The sequence below is a fragment of the Falco biarmicus genome, chromosome 9 (assembly GCF_023638135.1).
Source record: "Falco biarmicus isolate bFalBia1 chromosome 9, bFalBia1.pri, whole genome shotgun sequence".
In the NCBI taxonomy this organism is placed as follows: domain Eukaryota; kingdom Metazoa; phylum Chordata; class Aves; order Falconiformes; family Falconidae; genus Falco; species Falco biarmicus.
Genome location: NC_079296.1, coordinates 29,219,000 through 29,241,889, shown reverse-complemented (window position 1 = coordinate 29,241,889; position 22,890 = coordinate 29,219,000). Strand labels below are relative to the sequence as shown.

At 39.8% G+C, this 22,890-nt stretch overlaps 1 protein-coding gene across 3 annotated transcripts; it reads left to right on the top strand.

Moving 5' to 3' along the window:
* Positions 1 to 8,409: 8,409 nt before the first annotated feature.
* ZNF518A (zinc finger protein 518A) lies at positions 8,410 to 18,713 on the top strand. 3 transcript variants are annotated; one of them, XM_056352702.1, is made up of 3 exons: positions 8,410 to 8,556; positions 10,480 to 10,598; positions 13,025 to 18,713. In XM_056352702.1, exon 3 carries the CDS (start codon positions 13,143 to 13,145, stop codon positions 17,787 to 17,789), a length of 4,647 nt encoding a protein of 1,548 aa, XP_056208677.1. In that variant the 5' UTR covers positions 8,410 to 8,556; positions 10,480 to 10,598; positions 13,025 to 13,142; the 3' UTR covers positions 17,790 to 18,713. The 3 variants fall into 3 exon arrangements, with proteins under 3 accessions (XP_056208677.1, XP_056208679.1, XP_056208678.1); XM_056352703.1 differs by lacking the exon at positions 8,410 to 8,556 and adding an exon at positions 8,638 to 9,301; XM_056352704.1 differs by lacking the exon at positions 10,480 to 10,598.
* The last annotated feature ends 4,177 nt before the right edge of the window (positions 18,714 to 22,890 follow it).

Here is a 22,890-nt window from a genome sequence, read left to right as displayed (position 1 = left end):
GTCCCTCTTGTCTCAAGTGGGCAATTGTGTTTCACCTTACTGCTCACATGTTGCTTCACCGCTGTTAAAAAAAGGGTGTTAGGTCCTTTGCTAGTACCTGCTGATGAGGAAGACGCTTGTGTCACCCAACACATCCTACTAGCTCAGCTGTCGCTGAAAGCTGCAAAGTCAAGATGTCTCCTACAGTCAGTTCAGGCATCTCTCATAGCTATCTGGCCATAACTAGTTTTCTAAAGGGCAATGACCTCCAAGCGAGCTGACTGGTGTAACCTGTCTTGAAGTACATGAGATGAGACGGGATGCTCTGGGTGGCTTCATGACTTTCAGTTGTAACTGTGCTCTAGATTTTTGCTCTTGAGTCTAAATATCAAAAATATCAATAAATATCTGGAGTCTAAAATCCTGATCCAATTTTTTGCTTTCTAGACCTTGTCCTAGTTCCTCTTCCTACTGAGTGCTAGTTCCTAATCCTGCCCTTGATCTGTTCTGTCTTGGTTCCTAGCTCTTGCCTCTTTCCTTTCCAGCCCTATTTTCTGCTTTAAGTTAGCTTGTCTGACCTTGCTTCAGCTATGACTGCTCCTGATGCTGAAGATGCTTGCATACATTGAGACTAAAATTACAATAAGCCAAATCTGATCTTCACTTAACCATGCAAACTTTAGTTTTCATTAGACTAAAACATACTCTGAGGACACTGACTTTAGTATAATCAAGAAATAGGTACAAATAAATCCTAGTTCTGGTACTAAGGCAAGCTACTCATGAAGGTGAATCTCATCTTTCGGCAGATTTTTACTAACTGAATTACATGTGGTAAAGCCATACACACAGTGATAAACTTTTAAAAAAAATTTTGTTTACACATTTCTAAGAATGGCTCTTCCATCTGCTGTCTGGCAACACTCCCCCATGCCTGAATGATAATAATAAAAAAGTCTCATAATAATTTCACATAATGGGGAGGCAGAGAGACGCCTTCTCCACAAAGAAGACTCAGTAACTTCCTAAGAATGTTTCCTCACTTGTACAACAGACTGTCTGGATGCAAGTGATCAGAAATCGTACTTGAAAAAAATATGCTGAGAATAAGTATATGTAGGAAATCCAGTTATAACAGGGCCTCTTAACAGGATGTGTCCATCTGGTAGGTGTATTAAAATAATTAACAGAGGGAACTGATGTACGGAGTCTATTTAGCAGAGCATCATCTGGCCAAAAGCAGATTCCAACAGAGCTGTAGAAGAGGAGGGCAAATGCTGCTATTTTCCCAGCTTGCTCTCCCAGTGCACAGCATGCTGAGGCCTAAGCCATCTTAATTCACAGGCTGTAGCTTCCATTTTAATAATTTATTTTTTCTTCTGTGAATTTGCCTAATAGCTTGTCAAATTAATTTAAATTCTTGGTATCCTTCACTTCTTGTGAGAGTACGTTCCCTGATTTAACCCTTACAGAGCACCCCGTTTATTTGTTTTGAACTGGCCTTTTGGTAACTTAATTTTATGCCTTCTAATTCCTTTACTACAAGAAACGAGCGGTCATCCTTTGCTCACCTCCTTCGTATCACTTCTATTGTATCAGCTCTTAAGCTATCCCCTTTTCATGGCTGAACAGTCTGAGTTTCTTCATTCTTCTACTAAAGTGATTCCATGCATTTGGGTTCCTTCTTTGTAGCCCTCCTGGCTTTGTGATACCCAGATTGAGGAAGGGAAGCCAGAACTGCAGGTAGTGTGGAAGATACATCCATAGCAAGAATTTATGTAGTGGCACTGTAATGTTTACTGTTTTGTGCTCCACACCTTTTCTACTGGTTCTTAACATTCTCTTTGCTTTTATGATTATTACTGAGCATAGAGACACTGCTTTCACATCAATGTCTATCACGTCTCAAAGATAATTTTCCTGGGTGGTATTAGCCATTTTGAGGCCCATCATTTTCTATATAAAATTACTATTGCTTTTCCTGATATTGTACTGAATTTCATTTTCCAGTTTATTGCCCAGTTCTTCAGCACCATGAACACTGTGTACAGCTCTTTGCAGAAAATTGTGACTTGAAAAACTTACTGTCATCATCAAACTTAGGCATGGTGTTGTTTCACGCTTCCACCCCATGAATATACCGAGCAGCACAGGCCTGAACATGCTCTGAAGTGCAACAGAGAATTCGTGGGAGTTTCTTGTAACTTCCAAGAAAATAAACTTTACAAACTACCATACCATAAATTCATATATGCATGTATTCTATGCCTTTTTTAGAGTTTCTATTGCTTCACTCTTCATGGACATAAGAGTCTGTTAGTTAATAGCTCTTTCGTTCACCTCATATCCTGTAAAAAATTGGGATGCCATATGCCATCTTCTGCTCTTTTGGCACCACATCAGTTTTAAGTGAAAAGTTGTATCTCAGCCATAATTGTGCAAACATTTCATTCTTTCTTGCACTAGAACCTGGCTCTGGTCTTAAGTAACTTTGCTACCGTTCATTTTGTTGTTCTGTAACCTTTTCTACTTTGAGACACTTTGAGACAATTTAAGACAGTCTTTCACACATATTTCATAGAGAAGAGCTCTAATGCAGAAATCTCCATAAGTCTGTTCTTACAGATGCAAATAATTAATTTTGGTTTCCTTCATGTGGTTTGATCTTCTGAGTGCTCATTTTATACCTTGCTCATCTATTGGCTGTACAGATTTTCTGAAAGAGTGCCTGTTTGTGATATTTTTTTTATGATGTGGGCTAAATCATTCCTGATTCATAGCAGTTAAAATTCTGAATCACTTTGTGGCTTTTAGTAAGTAAAACTTAATCTCATGCATCTGTCTAGTTCAACATTTAATATATTTATTAAATATATACTTTACAAAATTTAATTAGTTGATGTTTCTTTTCTGGCTGGTCTGTAATGAGTTTATAAATGATATTCTTATGTACTGCTTAGCAGCTGCAGCCACTAGTTAGTATCTCCAGAACAGCTCAAATGATTATCTGTTTTTCCAGAAGACAGAAAGTTCTGAATATGTTCATGAAAAGTATATTAAAAAATATGTCTGTCTTCGTGGTACAATGCGGTGGGCAATATCACAGGTAGCAGAGGCTGGAAAACCGTGATGGAAAGAACCAGGGACTAAGCATACTTAGAAGAAGGAAAATTATGTTTAGGAATTGACAGATCTTACTTAGCCTTGGTAGGCAAACTGCCTAGGAGGGCAGCCTTTGAACTGAAAGCACAAAAGAATTGAGATGCCTCTGCTATTTCTTTTAAGAATGTCTGTTTCATAGGAGTTAGAAAAGATCTGTTGTGACACCAACAAAAAGCCTGAGTCAAGTAATCTTACTGCTAGATGGTTGTTTCAAATTCTTGTAATGACATATAAATAGTAAGTAGAAAATGTTACCTTACAGATAAACAACATAATATAGATGAAGGGTTCAAAGAAAATACATCTATTCTATTCTGTTCCTTGCCAGTTCATTCATTAAAGGTGCTAACTTGACTTCCTATATTACACTTTTTTACTGATTTATTACATAAAACTTTTTTGGTGGGGCCTTTCGAGTTCATTTTCAAATCTATTATTTCCATACTGATCTGCTTACAAAAAGTTTCAAACTGTGCTTGACACTGAAATAAATAATACATCGGCTAGGCAGAGTTCATTTCTTTCACAAAGTACAGTGTACTTCAAGCAATGCTTGTAGGATTGAGATGCTTCATGACCATAAGAGAAGTTCCATATTTCCTTCTCTAAGATAAAACATCAGTACACTGTGAAAATAAGAAAGTCACCTTTTTAACCGGTTCCTGATATGCTAGATTCCAGGCTTTGATGATCAGGTATTTTGCAATGTATGGTTGCCTATATATCACTATATGTGTAAAATACGTATACGTGTAAAATAAACACCTGAATTTTGACTTTTTTTTAATTTTAACGGTAAATAGCCTAGTTTTGTTTCATTGATTATAACAGTAACAAAGGATAATGGTAAGGCTTCCTTTTCACAATATATTATCTTATAAACATAACAATACTAATGCTGACACATAGTGGTATCATTATTAATATCAAAAAATCACTGAATTCTCATTAACGCTTTACCTGCGTATCTACAGTAATATTGCAACAGTGAAAGAAGTCAATAATTTTGATTTCTTTGTGGATTTCATGGTGCCAATCAGTCTTGGAGCTATCTAAACCATAACTGTTACAATTGCAGGAATAAAAGTTAAAATGAAAACCACTACAGCATTGGTAACATCTGTGGAAAGAGAAACTACTTTAAATTCATGTTAGATTGAACAAAAAATGGCAGAGAACCAAGACTAAAAGTTGTCATAGATCAAAAAAACTTTTTGAGATTTAGCTATTTTTTTTACACATAGCAACAATTGTGAATAACTCACAAATGTGAAAATCTAACTGAAAAATATGTTTTCACGTTTAGCCAGGTATTTCCACTTTGTAATTCAAATATAGAACACATTAGCAGGAACACTTCATTTTTGTTGCTAACTCAGAAAGCAGCTCTTTCACATCTGTGAAAATTCAGTGATTTCAGGCAAATGCATAAGCAACTTCACATTAAAAAGAAATGGTTTTCTTTAAAAAATTAAGAGTTCCTCAGCTTCATTAGGTCATCCATGCTTGGTATTTGCCTTAGCATAGACTTTTGAAAATTGAATTATCTTTTTTTTCCCCAGAGTATTTCTGAGGAATTCCTTACGTCAGTCCCAATTATTTGGTGTGGATTAATTTCTGATATAAGTAATTTCTGATAGTCCAGCAGATTATGCAATAAATTGATCCAATCTGCCCTGCTACCCATAAATAAGCTGGATATCTAAATGAAAACAGACATAAAGTATTCCTGTTTGTGAAACACCCATGTATTTGAGGAAAGCATTCAGTTTTAGGTTTTAAAAGATCACATATACAGAACTAATAGCAACAATAATAAAAACCACATTATGAAGGCTACTTATTTGCTAACTGCCCTACCAATTTAAAACAGACTAATGCTAATGACATATGTAATAGGAAGTCCTGTCATTGTTTGCTATTTCAGATGCACAGAATTATGTGATGTAACGTGGACTGGGACAGCACAAATACCTTTAAAGCTTCCAAAATACTACACAGCTTACATATGTTTCTGGAGACAACAGCCAACACACAGGAAAAAAACCCAATAACTGACTGCAGATATCAGAGCAATTATTTTGGGCGAAAAGTAAAAACTGCCGTGGGATATTTCGTGTTTCACAGTTGAACATCTTTTCCACAGAATCTCACATAGTCAAGTGGACCAAATTCAGTTTATCTTCTGAAAAAGAATGAAGGACTTGAGTATTATGTGGATTCAGTCCTTGATTTTTAAGAATTTGGGAATTTAACAGTGATGTGTACCTATCATGCCTATCCAGATGCATCATGTGTGATCTCTATCTTTAGGAAGTCTCCAGTGAGTAGGCTGGAGGTGCACAAGAAATCAGGAGGGGACACAGCTAGGACAGCTGACCCGCACTAGCCAAAGAGGTATTCCGTACCATACGATGTCATGCTGACTATATATAAGTTGGGGGAAGAAGAAGGAGGGGGGAACGTTTGGTGTTACGGTGGTTGTCTTCCCAAGTAACCATTATGTGTGAAGGAGCCAGCTTTCCTGAGGATGGCTGAACGCCCGCCTGCCAATGGGAAGTAGTAAATAAATTCCTTGCTTTGCTTTGCTTGCATGTGTGGGTTTTGCTTTAGCCATTACACTGTCACTTCTACTGTTCCGATCCTCTTCCCCATCCCACTGTGGGGGGAGTGAGTGTGCAGCTGTGTGTGGTGCTTAGATGTTGGCTGGGGTTAAACCACAATTATGATGTGATAAAATACTGATAAAATACTTGTTTCTGTCTTTACATCTCAATTTGTTGGGATGAACAGTTGACAATATGATGTAGATCTAAATTTCAGATTAGGAATACTAGCATTCTAACACAAATTTGATACTGTAGCTGCTTGCTAGATTGATGATTTTAATAGATAATTCTTTTCTGTTATATTTTCTGACTTTAAGGCTGCAGCTAGAACTGCTATGCTGTTTCTTTTTCTTCATTTGTAGTTAGTTTTCAGATCCTCCAAAACACTACGGGTATGTGTGTGCAATCTCCACTTCTGACCACTTAGAAAAATGTAATGAATTAGAAGCCGGAAGAATAATTTGAAGATTTGCGTGCAAACCAGTATATTTATTTGCTTGCTTTTGGCACAGATTGTTTCATTGGGGTGTAGCAGAACCATCAATGATATAATTCTATTTCTGAAGATATTCTTCAGGGCCAAATCCCCCACCCTATAATGGCTTCTATTAATTTTCTTTCACAGTCCAGGACACAAGGGAAATAAGTGATGTTGATTTGAAGAATCAGTCAGCAATATGCAGGCGAGCGGAGGTTATCTTTATTCGGCAGCGCTGGGTGCATGGGGGATCGCTCCACCAAAGTCATGCACACCGAGGCGACTTTTCAGTCCCCCCTTTATACAAGCTACTCATACCTATTCATTAGTTTTCCAAGAAATTGTTTACATATTCATTACAATTCTGAGAATTCATTTACATATCCCGTGCCTGCGCAATGTCCTTGAGGAGTTGTCTCTATGCAGACTCTATTCCTTAGCGGTCATGTTTAAAGTCTCCATCTTCGCTACGTTGCATGTACAACAGGAATCTAAGACAAAATGTCCCTTCTAAAGATAACCAACCCAAGGACTTAGCAGTCTGTGCATCCGTCATGTTGCAATAAGGGTCCTTGGACATCTCCCGACTTTAACTAAACATAGGTGTGCCATCCTTTAGATAAGTGGTACAGCATTCACCATTCAATGTCAGTTTGAATGACGAATTAAAAATACATTCATGTTTAATGGTTCCTTATTGCATGCACATACACACTCAATGACAGCAACATTCCTCCCCGTTCTCAAATTGACTCATGAATAAAAAGTGTATTTTTTTAAATGTTGTTGCATCTAGTAGGATATGAGAAGGTTTCCGGAGAAAAATGTAGCTGAATTTCTCAGTTAAAACTGCTCATGAGATAGTTTAAGCTTCTTCCTTTGGGAACCTGAAATTTTCTCCTCGATTTTGATTTTTGAATGGTATTTCACAACTGGAGAGAGGCTTTTCTTTTCAATGACATCTTCGTTCACAATTCATTTTTGCAGTATATTTGTGCCATGGACGCTTGCCCCTTTTTTGGCCATGGTACACCTGAATTTCCTACTTCATACGTGCCTTCATACTCTTTGGTGATCTTCCATTAAAAACTTAGCACAAATATAAAGAGCACGCTACTACCAAGAAGCGTAGTTCATCCCTCTTCCAAGCAGCAATGATTTCGTGACTCTAACAAGGCAAGCATCTAATTTGTAGAGGTGTTCACCTTTGGTTTTGGGTTATTGTAACCTTATGAAAACACATCAACTGATCTAATCCTTGCATAATGTTCTGAATGACTTCATCGTTGTGATGCCAAAACGGCACAGAGTAGCAGAGCTAGCCGATTCGAACCAGACAAACTAGCTCCCAAGTTTTAAGTAAAAAGTTAGGTATTTTATACAGTTTTCGTGAGAGGTTACACAATGTCTTTACATACATATTCATTTGACTTTGACACCTAATCATTCCATTCACAATAGGTGGGATCTAGGTGGAGTAGACCTTTCAATTTTCTTTGTTCAACGATTTCCTGACTTGATGGTCTCCTTATCTCCTTCAGATGCCCACCTTATCTTTTCTAATTATTCAGTGTACATTCCTTTCTCGACACAAACAGAGCATCACCCAGAGCATTCTACCAAACTCATCCTGACTAATCCTTTCATTTTAAGACCTTGTTCTGTTTCAGCTGCCACCTTCTGCCGATACCCTCTATCAATTGTGTTTACGCAGCCTGGCAAACCCAGTCTAGGGTGGGCCACAAACAGCCTAAGGCAGGGCCTTTCGTCCTGGGCGTTTCAGATGGGCCACTAGCTTTGCCAGCCCGCTCGAGCTTGGCCTGTTCTGCCTTGGGCCGAGGGCGCAGAACCACTGACAGGTAAGGCCGGGCCCTGCGGCCAGGCTGGCCCCGTGTGCCCCGGCCCTAGGGCCAAGGCCCGGCCGGCAGCAGGCGCCCGGCAGGCCGCTGGGCTGGGGTGCGGGCGGCCTCGGCCCTCCCGCCGGCGGCCCGGCACTGTGCTTCTCTGCTGCCCCAGCGCCCGCGGCCGCATCCCAGGCGGACGAGGAGGAGTAGGCGGCGGGGGCGGGGGAAGGCAGCGGGGCTGTCGGTGCCGCCGCCTCGCCAACCCCCGGGCAGCCGCCCGCCCCACCGGGGTCTGTGCGCCCCACCCCTCCCCCACCCAGCGGTCGCCCGCCCTGGGCCTCGTCGGCCGCCGTCCGTCCCCTCAGGTGAACGCGTATCCCTCCGCCGCGGCCGCCTCCACCGCTGGGCTCGCAGCCCCACAATCCCCGGATGGAAACTGTTATGGCCGCCAACAGCGACTCGCCGGGCTATGGAACGGGGCGAGGTAACTCCGAAAGGGGCGCCGGGCGGGGAGCCGGGGTCCCCGCGCCGGGCGGGACGGGGAGGCCCGGCGCGGACTCCGGCGGAGAGGAGCGGCAGGAGGAGCGAGCCCCAGCAGGGCAGGAAGCCGCCCTCTAGTAGGGCTGAGACGTTAAATAGTCCGCGCCCCCCCGCCCCCTGCGGCCGTGGGAAGTTGGCGGGGCGGCCGGGGCTGGCGAGCGGGTGTCCGAAGACCGCGGGCAGCGCTTGGCCGCGGCGGGGAGCGAGCGAGGATGCCTCATTGCTGGGGCCGGCGGCGCCTGTGGTGCCGTATCCCTCCGCCGGGCTACGAGCGGCCAGGCGAGGTGTCGGGCAGCGCGGCGCCCCCCGGGCCGTGTGGGCGCCCCGTGGAGGGCGGCGCGGTGGGGCGGGGGCTGCGCTGCGAGCCGGGGGTGGCCGCGGGGCCGGTTGGCTCCCAACGGCGAGCCGGGGACGGGAGGCGCCCCACTCGCCCCCACCCCAGTTTCGGGCAGCACCCGGTCGGGTGGGTCCCGCGGCTCGGCCCTGAGGCGGTGGAAGCTCCGGGGGCTCCCCCGCCGGGCCCAGGCCCCCGACCGCTTCGTTGTTTGGCCCTGCTCTATCTCACCCCCTCGTCCCGGGCCCGGGGGACAGCCCGCGCCCCGATGGCGGTGGGGTCCGGGGTCCGGAGCCCCGAGCGGGGGGACGGGAGCGGCCCCGCCACCACGTGCGGGCTGAGGCGGGGGCTGCAGGTACGTGCGCGGCCGTGTGTCGCTCGGGCGCTGAGCTACAGTTCTTGTAAATGGCAAGTTCGCCGTGTGGCGTGGTTTGTTAGCTTTGGGAGTGATTTGGTCATTTATTTTATATTTTGTTTTTACAAAAGCAGCGTCTTGCTGTGTCTGATAGATTGTATCTGACCGCCAGAAGGTCTAGGTCTGTGAGCTCCTGAAGATCTAGTTCTGTAAGTTCCTGCGTGTGCCCAGGTCTTTGCACAGGTTAAGGCACCACTTGGAATTTACAGACACGTGTAGGATGGGACCAAGCACAGAAAGTACTTTAGCATAGAATTTTTTTCTGGCTTTCTAAAATTTAAATGAGTGTAAATAATTTTTACAGAAATCTTGAAAATACTACCTGCCTTGAAATGTATTTTGAATTTCTGATTTTTGTTCTAAATGTAAAAACTATAAAAGATACCTAATGTAGGAGTGTCTTGCTCCTGTTTGTCAGTTCTCACTAAAGTGTATAGCTAAAACGTTTTTCTCTATGTGTACTTCTTTGAAACAAAATTCTGACATATTGGAGCATTTTTGGGGAAGAGAATTGAGGCTTAGAGCCTCAAGTGGTTACTTGTGCTTAGTGATTTGTTTTTTAATGAGAGTTAACTGGCGCGTACTTACGTGTTTTCAGGGTTTGTATTCAGTATATCTGCTTTATAATCTACTTGTTTATCGTATTGTGCATGTAATATTCCACCTTCCTCCCAGGCTTTTGCAAAACTTTCTATAATATTATATTTAGATCTTTGCTATAGAATTTATTACAATTCTTACTTAAGAGAAGGTGTCTTTCGATTTCAAGTTAAAAGTTGATGGACTGAGGTACCAGTTACTTCTTTCTGTCTTGTTTTTGAGTTCTCATATACTTATGTTTACCAGTTATGGATGCCTGAGATGTTGTGACAAAGCTAAGGTTAAATAGGCCTTGTTAAGGGAGTTTGTTAGTTATTTTTTACTCCCACTCATTAATTTAGGATTTGTATTGTATTTGATGGTCGTCTTTGGGAGAGAACCCAGTGCGTATTTACAGTGTTTCCATCTTCATTGTATTAAAAATACACATAATGTAAAATTGTGAAGGATTTGTGCTTTTCAGCTTTTTGTTTTGCTTGTATTTAGACCTTTTAAAATACCTTTCCTTTTGTTTTCAGATCTTTTTTCAGTATTTCTCCTGACTGTGGCCTTTTCTGAGTCTTACATATTTACCTCTTCTCTGTGTGTGGAAAAATGTTAAAGGATGAAGACTTGAAGTCAAGTCTTTTCTTAATGTGTAAGTTTGACTGCTACTTTGATAATGTACATTTAAAGATCCCTGGGATATTTCTATTTTACTATTTGATTGTTTCTAGTAAATATTTTTGTGTCATGCTGCAGGTGCTTGTCAATAGTTGCATGGCACACAATAGTAACAAAGTTAAATTGTAATTTATGTAGTTAATTAGTTGAAGGAGATTTCAAACCTGGTTTGAAAATACCCACCTTGGAGTTTGCCAAACATAAATGTTCTATCCAGTTAGTGAAATGTTGCCAAACTGAGGACCATATCGGCCCCATGTTAAAAGCCTGAGACTTGTTCTGTGCAGCACTCTATCCATTTCTGATTTTTATAGTGTTAATTGTGTACATATTTCAGGTTTCAGTATTTGACAGTGTTAATCTGAATGATGGGCAGTTACCATCAGAATGATGTATTGCATCATGCAATCTGTAATTTTCATGTGTTGCACCCGTGTATTAAAAAAGATCTTCAAGCAAACAAGTCCAGGCTGTTTTTAGTTACTTATTCTTTATGTGGGAGTTCATCTTGCTTCTGTTCAAATAAGAGATTTGCCATTGACAAGAGAAAGCACTGTAATATGGTACTTTTTTTTTTTTTTTTATAGTGAAAATGTAATGTAGATGAGTTGTTATCTTCTGAAGGCTCAAAGTAGAGTAATATCCCATGTGTTAATCTCCTGCATGGAAGATGGGAAATGTGTCACTGAGTTTTTTTAAAAAATAAATTATTAAACTGTGTACCTAAAATGTTTTAGTTTGGGAAGACTCCCAAGGAGGGAGGGAGTGTGTGTGTGTGTTTGTGGCTTGTGGGTTGTTTTGGTTTCTTGAATATCGAATGTATAGTTGAAATCTTGCAGGTCTCATAGTTAGAGAACACACTTAAATTGAGTCTTATTTGATACTAGAGCCTGTATGAAATGTCAAAAGTCCGCTTTTCTTATTAGCGGTTCTGCACAATTCTTGAAAACAATATCTTTTCTAAAGAAATGCAATAAAGCATATGTTTAAAAAAGTGTTTTGCTTTTTTTTCTGTGGTATATGAACATGGCCATGAAAATTTTTCAGTCTCTTATTTTCTTTGTCAAGTATTTAGATGTCTAATGTTAGATAGTCCTGGTGAGATGGGAGTATGGGAAAACGTTTGGAAGACCTTAGTGGTGATGCTTATGATAGCCTGGAGCTCTAGAAGCAGCTCTTTACTTCGTCACAATGTGGGAGGGGATGTGATCATTCTTTCAGTTAGAATGTGAATAAATAGGGTGATCTAATGAGTTGCAAGCCTGTGTTGCTTCAGGGTGGGCAGGAGAATAGCGGAGGGAGCTGCTGATCAGATTTCAACTAACACTTTACCAACTTGTGCTGGTAAAGTGACACTGTGACTTCTACTATGGAAAAAGTTCTTAGTAAGAAGTGTTACATGTTAGTGAAGAAACTATTCTTCCTTTTCAGTTTCACTTGTCAAAATCCAAGTTGTTTTTGCTGCTGTTCCATTTCCGCTAATTTTATGTTGACATGTGGGAGAGTTGTTTAAGCATAAACTTGAGCTGCTATAAATTGTCAGTGCAGCCTGTTACGGAAACACTGACATTAAGTCTGTAGCAAGACAATGATGCTTGACCATAACAATTTGCGCCTCTTAATCCATAGAGGAGTGCTGTTGTCAGTCATACACTTGTTCTTAAAAGGTTAACATATACCCAGGAACGTATGGTGAGAAATCACTTAACTTTTGAGTGCTTTAGATTTTTGTGGTACTAAAGACAGTCATGCAAAAAATTGATTTTTAGATGAGTGTGGTGTGTTTTCTGGTGTAGATAAAGGTGATGTCTCCATTAGTGAAGTAGATCTTGTGTCAGAATTTTATTCCTCTCCCTGCCCCCCTTTTCTTTTTAAGCATAGCAGTTAGCTACTAATAGAGTAGAAACCTGAGTAATAAAAATATCAACTCCTGCGGAATTTAACTTGTTTTTAGTACTTCAGCTACGTTAAGTTAGTGATCCATGGCACAGAGGTGGTACTGTGTGTCTATTTGCTTGAAATCCTGAACAAGTAATAAGTGCTAGCTTCATTTTAAAAAAAGCAGCTCTTGGAATTTCTCATGCTTACAGGCTGTCCTGGTGGGAGAAAACCAAAATTTGATGGCATTGGTTTTCCTATTTCAGTAGATGTTGTTCTTTAAAGCTTATTTTTCAAAATTTATGTATATTTTGTGGGGGGACCCCGCACCTACAAACACAAACAAACAAAAGGTTACAGCAGTAATGTCTCTTTTTTTTTTTTGCCTCCTTTTTTTTCTTTCAAATGCTGTTATAAAAATCAACAACTTCCAAGATTGGCATGTATGTATTAATGAATTGTAATGAGTGTTCTAATTGCATTAGTTCTAAAATATTTGTTTTGTTTATTTTCTAATTTCAGGAGAATAAAATGGGGAAGTTCTAGAACCTTGAGAGTAACTCGGCGCAGTGGTCTTGTTTGCTGCAGGAACTAAGACTAATCTCAAGAATTCACTTAAAGAAAAGGAAAACCTTAAATCATGCCATCTGAAAAGGAACATGTTTTTTGTGATAAAAATCAAATTATTCTGTTAAAACACAATGCTGCGAAGAATTTTTCTACAGATACTACTTTGGAAAAAGCACTGGTGAATGATCCTTTAAGTATGATGACTCAACGAGCAATTTTAGATGTCAATCTTGCTTACAAACTAAAAAATGTGAAAATTGATTTACCCAAGGTGGAAATTCCAAATGAAGTATTAATGAAACATGAAGTTGATAGATTTAGAAAACTCTTTCAGTGTAGGCAGCAAACTGCAAGGAAGTCCTTAAGTTTTGAGAAAATAAATGGAAGCAATCCCAATTGTTCAGAGGGAAGCCACTTGCAAAATAAACCAGAAGTGCACTTTGAAGAAGGATTGAAAACTGCAGCAAAGATACTGAATTTCACATGTACGAAGTGCAAGGATAACATCAGATACAGCCCAAATGATCTACAGAAACATTTTCAGCTGTTACACTATGGCGAGTTGCCTTTGTATCCTTGTGAGATGTGTAACTTCTCAGCTAATGATTTTCAGTCATTTAAACAGCATAGACGCACCCATCGTAGCACTTTAGTAAAATGTGAGCTCTGTAATGATGAGCATATGTACACTTTGTTGGATTTGACAAAACACTTCACATCAAAGCATTGTGTAAATGGTCACTTTCAATGTGAAAAATGTGGGTTTTCTACCCAGGATGTGGGCACGTTTGTTCAGCACATTCACAGACATAATGAGATTGCATATAAATGTGGAAAATGCCATCACGTAAGCTTTACAAAAGAGGAGTTCCAGAACCATCTTCTTGTTCATACCAGTATGTTTCCTTTTGGTTGTCAATATTGCAGTTACAGCACGCCACGGAAAGATTATCTTTTAAAACACATCATAGCTTTGCATAGAGACCACTTATATGCGAAAGAAAAACTGGAAAAGGATAAATGTGAAAAAAGAGTAACGCCAGCAGGACTGAAGCTTGTTTTAAGAAGGTATAAAATGGGAGCATCAAAAAAAGCCCTCTGGAGACGGAAAAAACCAAGCAGTGGAAGTGACAACACTGGAGAAGAAAATGCACAAGTGCTAAGAAGTGTGAATAAAATTCAAACAAAAGCTGAGGAGCTGAACCAGTGTGTGAGAGATGTGGAAGCAAATGAAGAAAAAGATCAAAATATATATGCAGAAAAGCATAATTTCATGGGTGGAATGCTCTCTGCAACTACTGCACAATACAATAAAGCAGGTGATGGAACAAGTTACGGCCTGGGATTATTGAAAAATGCCGTTCATGGGCCAACGGTATTGATGGTCAAAAACAATAAAATATGCATTCCAGCAAATTACAGCGCTAAATTTATGGGATTTAAAATGGTAGATGGAAAACAACATATTGTTATAAAGTTATTACCTACAAGTAAGCAAAATACACATTTGCTGGGTCAGAAAGCTGATCCTATTAAAGGCTGTTCTGTATCTCCTTTGCTACAGCGTGCTGATCCCTGTGGCTTGTCATCTGGTGCTATACCACATGTAACTGACCAGTCAACCTTAAAGAACAATTCTGTTCACCCGTTAACCTCCCCACCTTTATCTTGTTCTGCTCCTCATTCAGGAAAAACAAAAGTGGAAAAACAAAATAACTCCTTATTGTATGGTAGGAGTGTTTCTCAAACTGTAGCACCTTCTAATGTAGCTGTAGGAAAAAGTTCGAGTTATTTGCCAATGAAGTTGGGCTCAACTGTACCTCTGTGTGATGAGGTGACAAAAGTTGGAACTCGAAGTAATATCTCGTGGGGAAGCTATAGTCCTCCAAGTCATCCTCAGGTATTACCACCCACTATTACAAATACATTTTGCTGTGACCCTATGAAAATGCCCTTCTTTCCTGAACTGAAAATACAAAATCATGGCCTGAATAATAGTAACGGAACTAATAATCTCTATTATTCAACTTCAGTGGATTCTTCTAATGAAGGGTTGCTGTCTTTTCACAACTATTCCAAAATGGATACTTCGGATAATCCATGTAGCATTCAGATGTCAACAGATGACAGATACAAAGAATTTATATCTTGCAAAACAGTTTCTTTTCAAAACAGTAGGAGAAATGAATCTGCATCTTCATATTCAGAGTCGATGAAAGGCCTAAAACCAGAGAAGGCTGTATCAGCCCAGTCAAATATTAATAAAACCTACGGATGCATAAGCACTAGGAATAACTCTCTCTCTTTTAAAAGCCAATCTAAATGTGTTGTTGACAGTGAGTGTTTTATGGAGGACCAGCATAGTGGCCAACAGTATTTGGACACTGACATACATCAAGGCTTTGAGAATGTGGCAGAGAAATTCCAAGAAAATGCCTCTGATTGTGTTAATTCAGTCTTAATGCCTAAAATTACATCAGTTTTCTCCTTGCAGAGTGAACAGGCAGCTAATTATTTATCGCCTGAAATAAACCAGTTACTGCAAGATGTGTTAAAAGTGAAAGCGACTACTCAGCAAGAATCCCCCAGCAAGTCAAATAACTGTGTAAAACTTCATTCTGACAAGCTGCTTTCTGGTCATGAGACAGGGCATAAAGCCTTTCCACATTTAAAAAGCTCTGCAACTGCATGTGGTTTTCAGAGGCCTCCTTCTAATGTGGGCTTTAATTTATATAAGAGAGAGTTGAACACAAGATGTAGCACAAATGATGGTACGCGTTGTGGGAGAGAGAGACAGACACCCAGAACGTCATTTGATTCACAGGGAATGGATAGTTTATCTAGAACTCCGGGTGCTGGTACATTGCTAAAAACTCATACAGATACAATTGTAACGCAGCAGTTAGTAAAAGATAAAATAGTGTCTACAATGCAAAGTCCTAGCAGCTTTTCACCAGTTATTCAGGAACAGAAGAAAACCCTTTTAGTTCAGTCCTCCCCGTCAGGATTTTTTGTTCCTTTGCACCTTGCTAACCAGCCTGGACTACAGGTGGTTTCAGGAAAGTCTCTTCCATCGACCAGTTCGTCAGAAGGGCGTGTGGCGAAAGGTGTACCTGCATCTTTTGTTTTAAATAAAGGACCTGGAATGATTTTGACTTTTAGCGGGGCAATTGGAACAGTTGCAAATGTCCCTAGTGATAGTTCTCAGGTTTTAGGGAGAGTTGCATCCAGAGAATATGGTAAAATAACCATACCAGCTTCAAAAGTGGAGGGGAAAAATGACAGTTTCAGAAGCGTAAGAAGTTCCTGTAATAGGAGAGCATGTAGTACAGCAAATGACTCATTGAATAGTATGCCATTCAAAGGACCTCTTGTAATTACAAACTCATCAGAGTCATCTGTGAAAGGAATTTCTTCTGTGAAGGTGTTACCAGAGCATGAGGATGCTGTCTTTCGTTCCTTGGAGTCGGTAAACCAACAGCAAACTAAACAGAAACAGCATGTTTATGCACTTTTGCCTGATGGACAGCAGGCAGTTTTTTTGAAATGTATGACACCAAACAAGGCTGTAGTTCATAAACATAGTGTTTTTCAGGATAATGCTCGTTATCAAAATTCTCAACCAAAGAAAACTGGAGCCATGCAACAAAAGCTTTTGCTGAAAGTTAAGACTTCTACTTCAGATACGCTGGCTGATACCACTCAGTCAGTAAGCAACTCGGTGCCCTCACTACAGTTGGATAGCTCGCAGTCCCTTACTCCTGCACTAGCACAGAAACAAACTAATCTTACTTCTAACGATGCCTTAATCTTACCAGGTAGGTTAACGCCAGCAAATGCCTCTTTGGCAAGCTCTAATCCAGCATGTTGCATTCCTCCTGTAGAACCTGTTTATTCTAAGTCTGCGGGAACACGGTTGCAACAAGGTTCTATTGAGAGTATGCAAGTAATAACTGCTAACAACAGGAATAACTTTGGTAGTCATAAGTCCACATGGAGCACCCGAAACAGAACTGCAAAAGTAAAACCTCGTTTAAAACAAACTGGGTCTAAAAGTTCACAAACTGTGGGTGTGCAAAGAAATAAGAATTTCAAACGGAAGAGTAAGGATAATTGCCCAGAACCTCCAAGAAAGAAGGTAATGTTGCACAGAAAGTGTAAGGAAAAGAATCAAGCTGAAGTTGTTAGTGAAACAGGTGGCCCTTACAAACCAAGGGCATCAAAAGAAACTGTGAGGACTTTGAAATTACTTCCTTTTAATTCTAAACAGCTTGTAAAATGCCCTCGGAGAAATCAACCAGTTGTTGTGCTTAACCATCCTGATGCAGATGTTCCAGAAGTTGTAAATGTAATGAAAACCATTGCTAAATTTAAGGGACATGTTCTTAAGGTTTCATTGTCAAAAAGAACTATTGAAGCACTTCTGCAGCCGGCCTTCTGCAGTCCTTTGGATGTAACTACTGATGATCTTTCTCGAAAGAGGCACAGGACAATAAAACCTATTAGCCCTGTAAAAGAAAGATTTGTCTTAAAGTTGACACTGAAAAAGACTAGCAAAAACAATTATCAGATTGTAAAAACTACCTCTGATAATACCTTGAAAGCTAAGTTTAGCTGCTGGTTTTGTGGTAGAATATTTGACAATCAGGATAATTGGGTAGGACATGGACAGAGGCATCTGATGGAGGCTACTCAAGATTGGAATTTATTAATGTAATGATGACCAGTAAAGAGAATAAAACTTAAATACCATACAATACGTTTTTTTAAAAGAGAATCAATTGAATTAGGATACACAAGTAATTTTGTTTTGTATTTCAGTATTCTAACTGAAGTTTAAAAATGATGCAAAGTGCTTGTGTTTTAAAAGGAAGAGGAGATTCTCTGTTGCCATCAAGCTTTGAGATGGATCAAGGAGCTTTGTGATTTAGATAACTTGTAACTAACTGCAAATACAATTCCATAAAAATATATTATTTTTTGTTACTACTATCATGTCCTATATTTTTATTCTATAGAATGAGTGTTCAGGGCTCTTGTTCTGTACATATTTAAAACCCCCTAAACATGTAAATATTTTTGTACTTTTCAGTTATTTGGTATAATTCTTGCACAGAAATTGCCAGCGCGCCCCCCCCCCCCCCCCCTTTTCAGTTCTGTGCATGCACTACTAAAACCAATTTTTAAAATCTTTTCAACTACACACAGCTGTTACCCTGGGATTTTTGTTATTTTCACTTGTTAGCTCTTGATTTTGTTTTTCAGGGATTGAACACTATTGTTAGCAAGTGCCTAAAAGATGTGAAGCAGTTTACATTATGTCCACTGTGTAACCATAGGTCCATATGGGCCGTTTCCCCCAATAGTTTCATTCAAACAAAGCCATATGTGAATGCTTTAAGCTATATTGCTATGCACATGACACTTGTACTATTTCTGTGCAGTTTGTCTACTTTCTTAGTGAAGTATTTTTCATATAAATTAATAAAACATGTTATGATTGTGTTAATACGGTGAGCCTGAGAATGGAATCAGTTGAAAATATACAGTATATGTATTTGTAATGTATATGGTGTTTAAGAATGGTGAACATTCCTAATCTGTATTGGCTCTGTCACTATTAAATTTGCTATAACTTGTATTTCCAGAGTATGACTTGTGAGCATTTATAGAAAATATTTGTATTTTGTTTTATGCTATGTCTGCCACATATGGAAGGCCAGGGTATGGTGAAATGCAAAGCATCATTTCAGGCCTGTAGCTGCATTACAGTTTTATTCCAGGTGGATGTAATTTGCCCCCATAATGACTAAATAGTGTTTTCTGCTATTGCTTATTCAGATGAACTGCCTTTTGGGGTACCAGGGGTTTGGCAAACCCAAGGCTTGAGTTATTCCTCCTTCATTTTACAGGCCAGTAGTGTAATATTCCTAGGAGTCTGCTTGCTTCCTACTTTCGAGTTTTAGGGATAGCGATTTCTTTATGGATTTAGGGATTTCTTTACGTGAGGGTATGTAAACAAAAGACCTTATCTTATCCATAGTGACTGAGAGTATACAAATGAAGGTTCTTACAATCCACAGAAATTATCATGTACAGAGGCTTTGTCCTCCAGATTCTTAATGAACCTGGAGGCTAGATCCAGACTTCAGTAGGAGCGCCCTTACCATATGGCATCTTTTGCCCGAGTACTGGAAGATGACATCTTAGGTGTGTAAGTCAGCTTCCTGCAGTATTAATGGAAAAACTCAAAATGGAATACCAGACTTGGAGAGGACTGGGGCATTTAAATCTCTGAGCTTTTAGATTGTATGCAAGCCCAGGGGGGGTAGTTCTCTGTGACTGTTTCCATAAAGTGAAAGTGAAAATTGACTTACTACCAATGAAACATTTGGAAGTCTTCCATGGATATCACAGGGATGTCACCAGTAAACAATTCAACTTACGTTTTAAAAGTGTTGTAATGAAAATGGCTGCAAAAAAATTACTTCAGTAGCTAGATATGTTTTTCTTGCTGTTGGCAGGGAGGTGCACTTGTAGCTTATGAGCTACATATGGGAGTCAACTGAAGTACCCGAGACAGTCAAGGCAGCGTAGTTTGGGTGAATTAATATACAGTTGGGGAGTGTTCTGTATCAAAATCGGATCATTTTGTGCTGTACAATACGCTTCAGTGCTGACATTAATTTGGCTAGGAACTTTGAAGAAGACTAATACAGTGGTGAGGAAGTGTATTGGAAAGAAACAGCTTTAGGAAAGGACAAAAATGTTAAGCTTTTTTGACTGGAAGCATCTATTGGCTGCCTCAGCTTGCTCTCCTATAAACCCTGAAGTTGAACTCCTGATTTCTGGACGTTGCCGTTACCTTCTTTGGCAGAAATAGCGGTGAAGTTTGTTGCTAAAACCTACTCAGCACAACTTCACCAAGGATGACCATTTGTTGTTAACAGTAACTTAGCACTAAGGTGGAAATTCTGCTGTAGAGTTAGGGGGTTTTCTCTGTGTTGATGAGTTACAAGTGTGACAACTGTAATAGGATTTTTTTTCCTCCAGTTTGTTTTCCTATAGAGTGGGTAACCTTAAACATGAATGTGAAGAACATTGTAAAGCCAGGAAACACTGAAATAAGGTTCTGTTACACAATCTTAAATCATTGTCATGCATTACTTTATCCATGGACATCCATCTCATTCAGTGCAGAGAATTGTTTTTTCCCTCCTGAGCAGTGATTTAATATTTTGTTTCCCTACCCATAATTATGTCCTCGTATTACTTAGAGTGCGTTGCTTAAGTACCGTTTTGAATATATAATTATTGTCTTATGAGCTTTTCCATAATGCTTTGTTTGAGATCCTAAGTTTGGCACTTCAGCAGATCATATTTCAAAAAAACTCAAGTGAGACTTCAATGAAATTAAGATCACAATTAATGATCATCAGGAGAAAGTTTGGCTTAAGCAATCTGACCAGCATCACAGTGAATGGTGCAGTTGAAGGTGCAGGGACAACATACAGTTCTTCAAAAAAATGTTCAACTGCTTTAACAGTGTGAGGCTACCTTTTTACTGGCTGACTCCTGCTATGTTTGTTTGCATGTTTCTGAGCATCCTCAGTAAATGGGAAGGTATCTTACAAATATCCTACCAACCAGTCTTTCATTACAGATCTACAATTTATCCCTAAAGTATTGTGTGAACCAAGTGAAATATATAAATCCATCTGGAAAAATAGTCAGTGACCATATATTTAATGCTTATATTGTAATGGATATATCTGACATGACAAATTAAGGTTGCACAGGTAACCTGATTTGAAGAGTCTTGATTTTGAGTGCTTGACTTTGCAACCACTTTAAGGTAGCTTGTAACATTGTGCATATAGCAAGATAAGAAACCCTCAACTTGGTTATAGTGTTTTGGGACATACAGAAATACGTGCAAGTGCAGGGTCAACAAGTGTTTGTACAGTATTCTTGTGTTTATATAAAGTGACCTTAAAGAGACCTAAAACCTAGCCCATTGTATTTGCAAGATGTATATTCATCAGAAAGTCATGGTTTCTTTTCCTCAGTAATTCCAATGTTCTAACAAAAAACTTGTGTTCAGTATTTGTTCCAGGACCGTTGTCATGCGATACGTTGTTTTTACACCACTTCCTAAGAATCTCTGCCTGCTGCTGGTGGCTTAGATTGAAGGAAGAATGTAGTTTTGTAACTTGAATGTCTGAACACTTGGATTTTTGAGAGTGCAAGTTCTTACTCCTTTCATGGAACAACACTGTCAGGAATGACGTGCAGTACTTACTGTACCTCCTTTCTCTATCAGGTAGGCAGACAACACTTCTGCTCCTTTGTACATTAGTAAATATGATACTTTGCCCTGAGTTCTCTGACAAAAAAAAATTGCCTCATTTTAAAGCTAATTTTTTAGTTCTCATTTTGGGTCTTCCTTTGGTTTTTTCCTAGCTATTCAGTTAATGGCAATTATATAGAAGAGAAATTAGCTAACAATATCAAAGAAATACAGGGGGAGGGGTGTGTTGCTATGTGTCAGAGGTCAGACGGCATACCTGCTACCTGGTGGAACCACTTGAGAGCAGTAGTGAGAGCTGCTGGCACTGCAACGGTTGTAAGATAAAAGTTTCAGGTACGGGATTGCACCATGTTACCATTTCCTAGATTCTGTGTTGGCCAGAGTCAATAGCGTTGGGATTTTTAGCACAGCTCTTGCTGATGCTATTGATTCAGCAGCCAGTACAAACTCGAGGGAATAATAACATGGTGCAGTCCCGTACCTACCTGAAACTTGCGCAACCCTTTCTCTTCTCCAGCTAAAATTGTGTTTCAAAATACACCTACACCACAGTCTGCCCAAGCTATAAAAGATCTAGCGTGGGTACAGAAAGCAGAGTAACTAGTCTGCTTCCTTTCTTCCTTTGTATAAAATCGTGAGTGTAGTAAAATAGGTGATCGGTATGGGTGGCTTTGGTTGGTTGGTCCCTACCCTGTGGAGCCTTACTTTGTCCTTAGGATGTTCTCATCTCAGGATTAATAGATTATTTTGTGGAAGGTGGTGTTGCCTATCAAATCCCTGCCTCATTTTGTTGTTGAAACCCCGTAATGTAGAAAATGGCTAAAAAAGAAGAGTTTGAGGGTGAAAGTAGTTGAATGTTTATCTAGAGCATATTTTTGCTATTTGTAGATCAGCCACAAAGTTACACGTAGTACCGAGCACTTAGAGCTGAGGGGCAGGAGCAGCAGTGCTTTGAGCGTGGGAAGGGCTCAATATTGCTAATGACCTTAAAAACCTGATACTTGGTCTCTCACGGAAGTCTGTAGGTACACCTGAGTCTCATTTTTTCATGCCTTTTTTTCCCCCATTCTAGAATGATGGCGATACTACACATTTAACTCAGAAAGCAGTGTCTGAAGAACCTAGACACTTTTGTAAAGAGCAATATGTAAAGGTTAACAAGAGACAGTTTTGTTAAGAACCAAGTTTAAATACTGCGCAACACATGAGTGAATAAGGCCAGGACTCTACATGAATGCAAAGCTAAATTCTGAGTGGCTGCTTTTTCACAGAGTATTTCCCATTGTAAGTATTGCTGGAAATATGTAGTGACATGAAACTAATACCAGAGTACACGTATAGAAGGAGTAAATTAAGCTTGCAGAGACTAATAACTTCTGTTAATTTTGAGGCTTTGGCTTGGCAATTGTAATGTTCTAAACATTACATCAGTACTAAGTGTAGTATTAGTATAATACTAATTAATACCAACTGAAGAATATACCAAGCATAGCATTTTTGTAGTTCT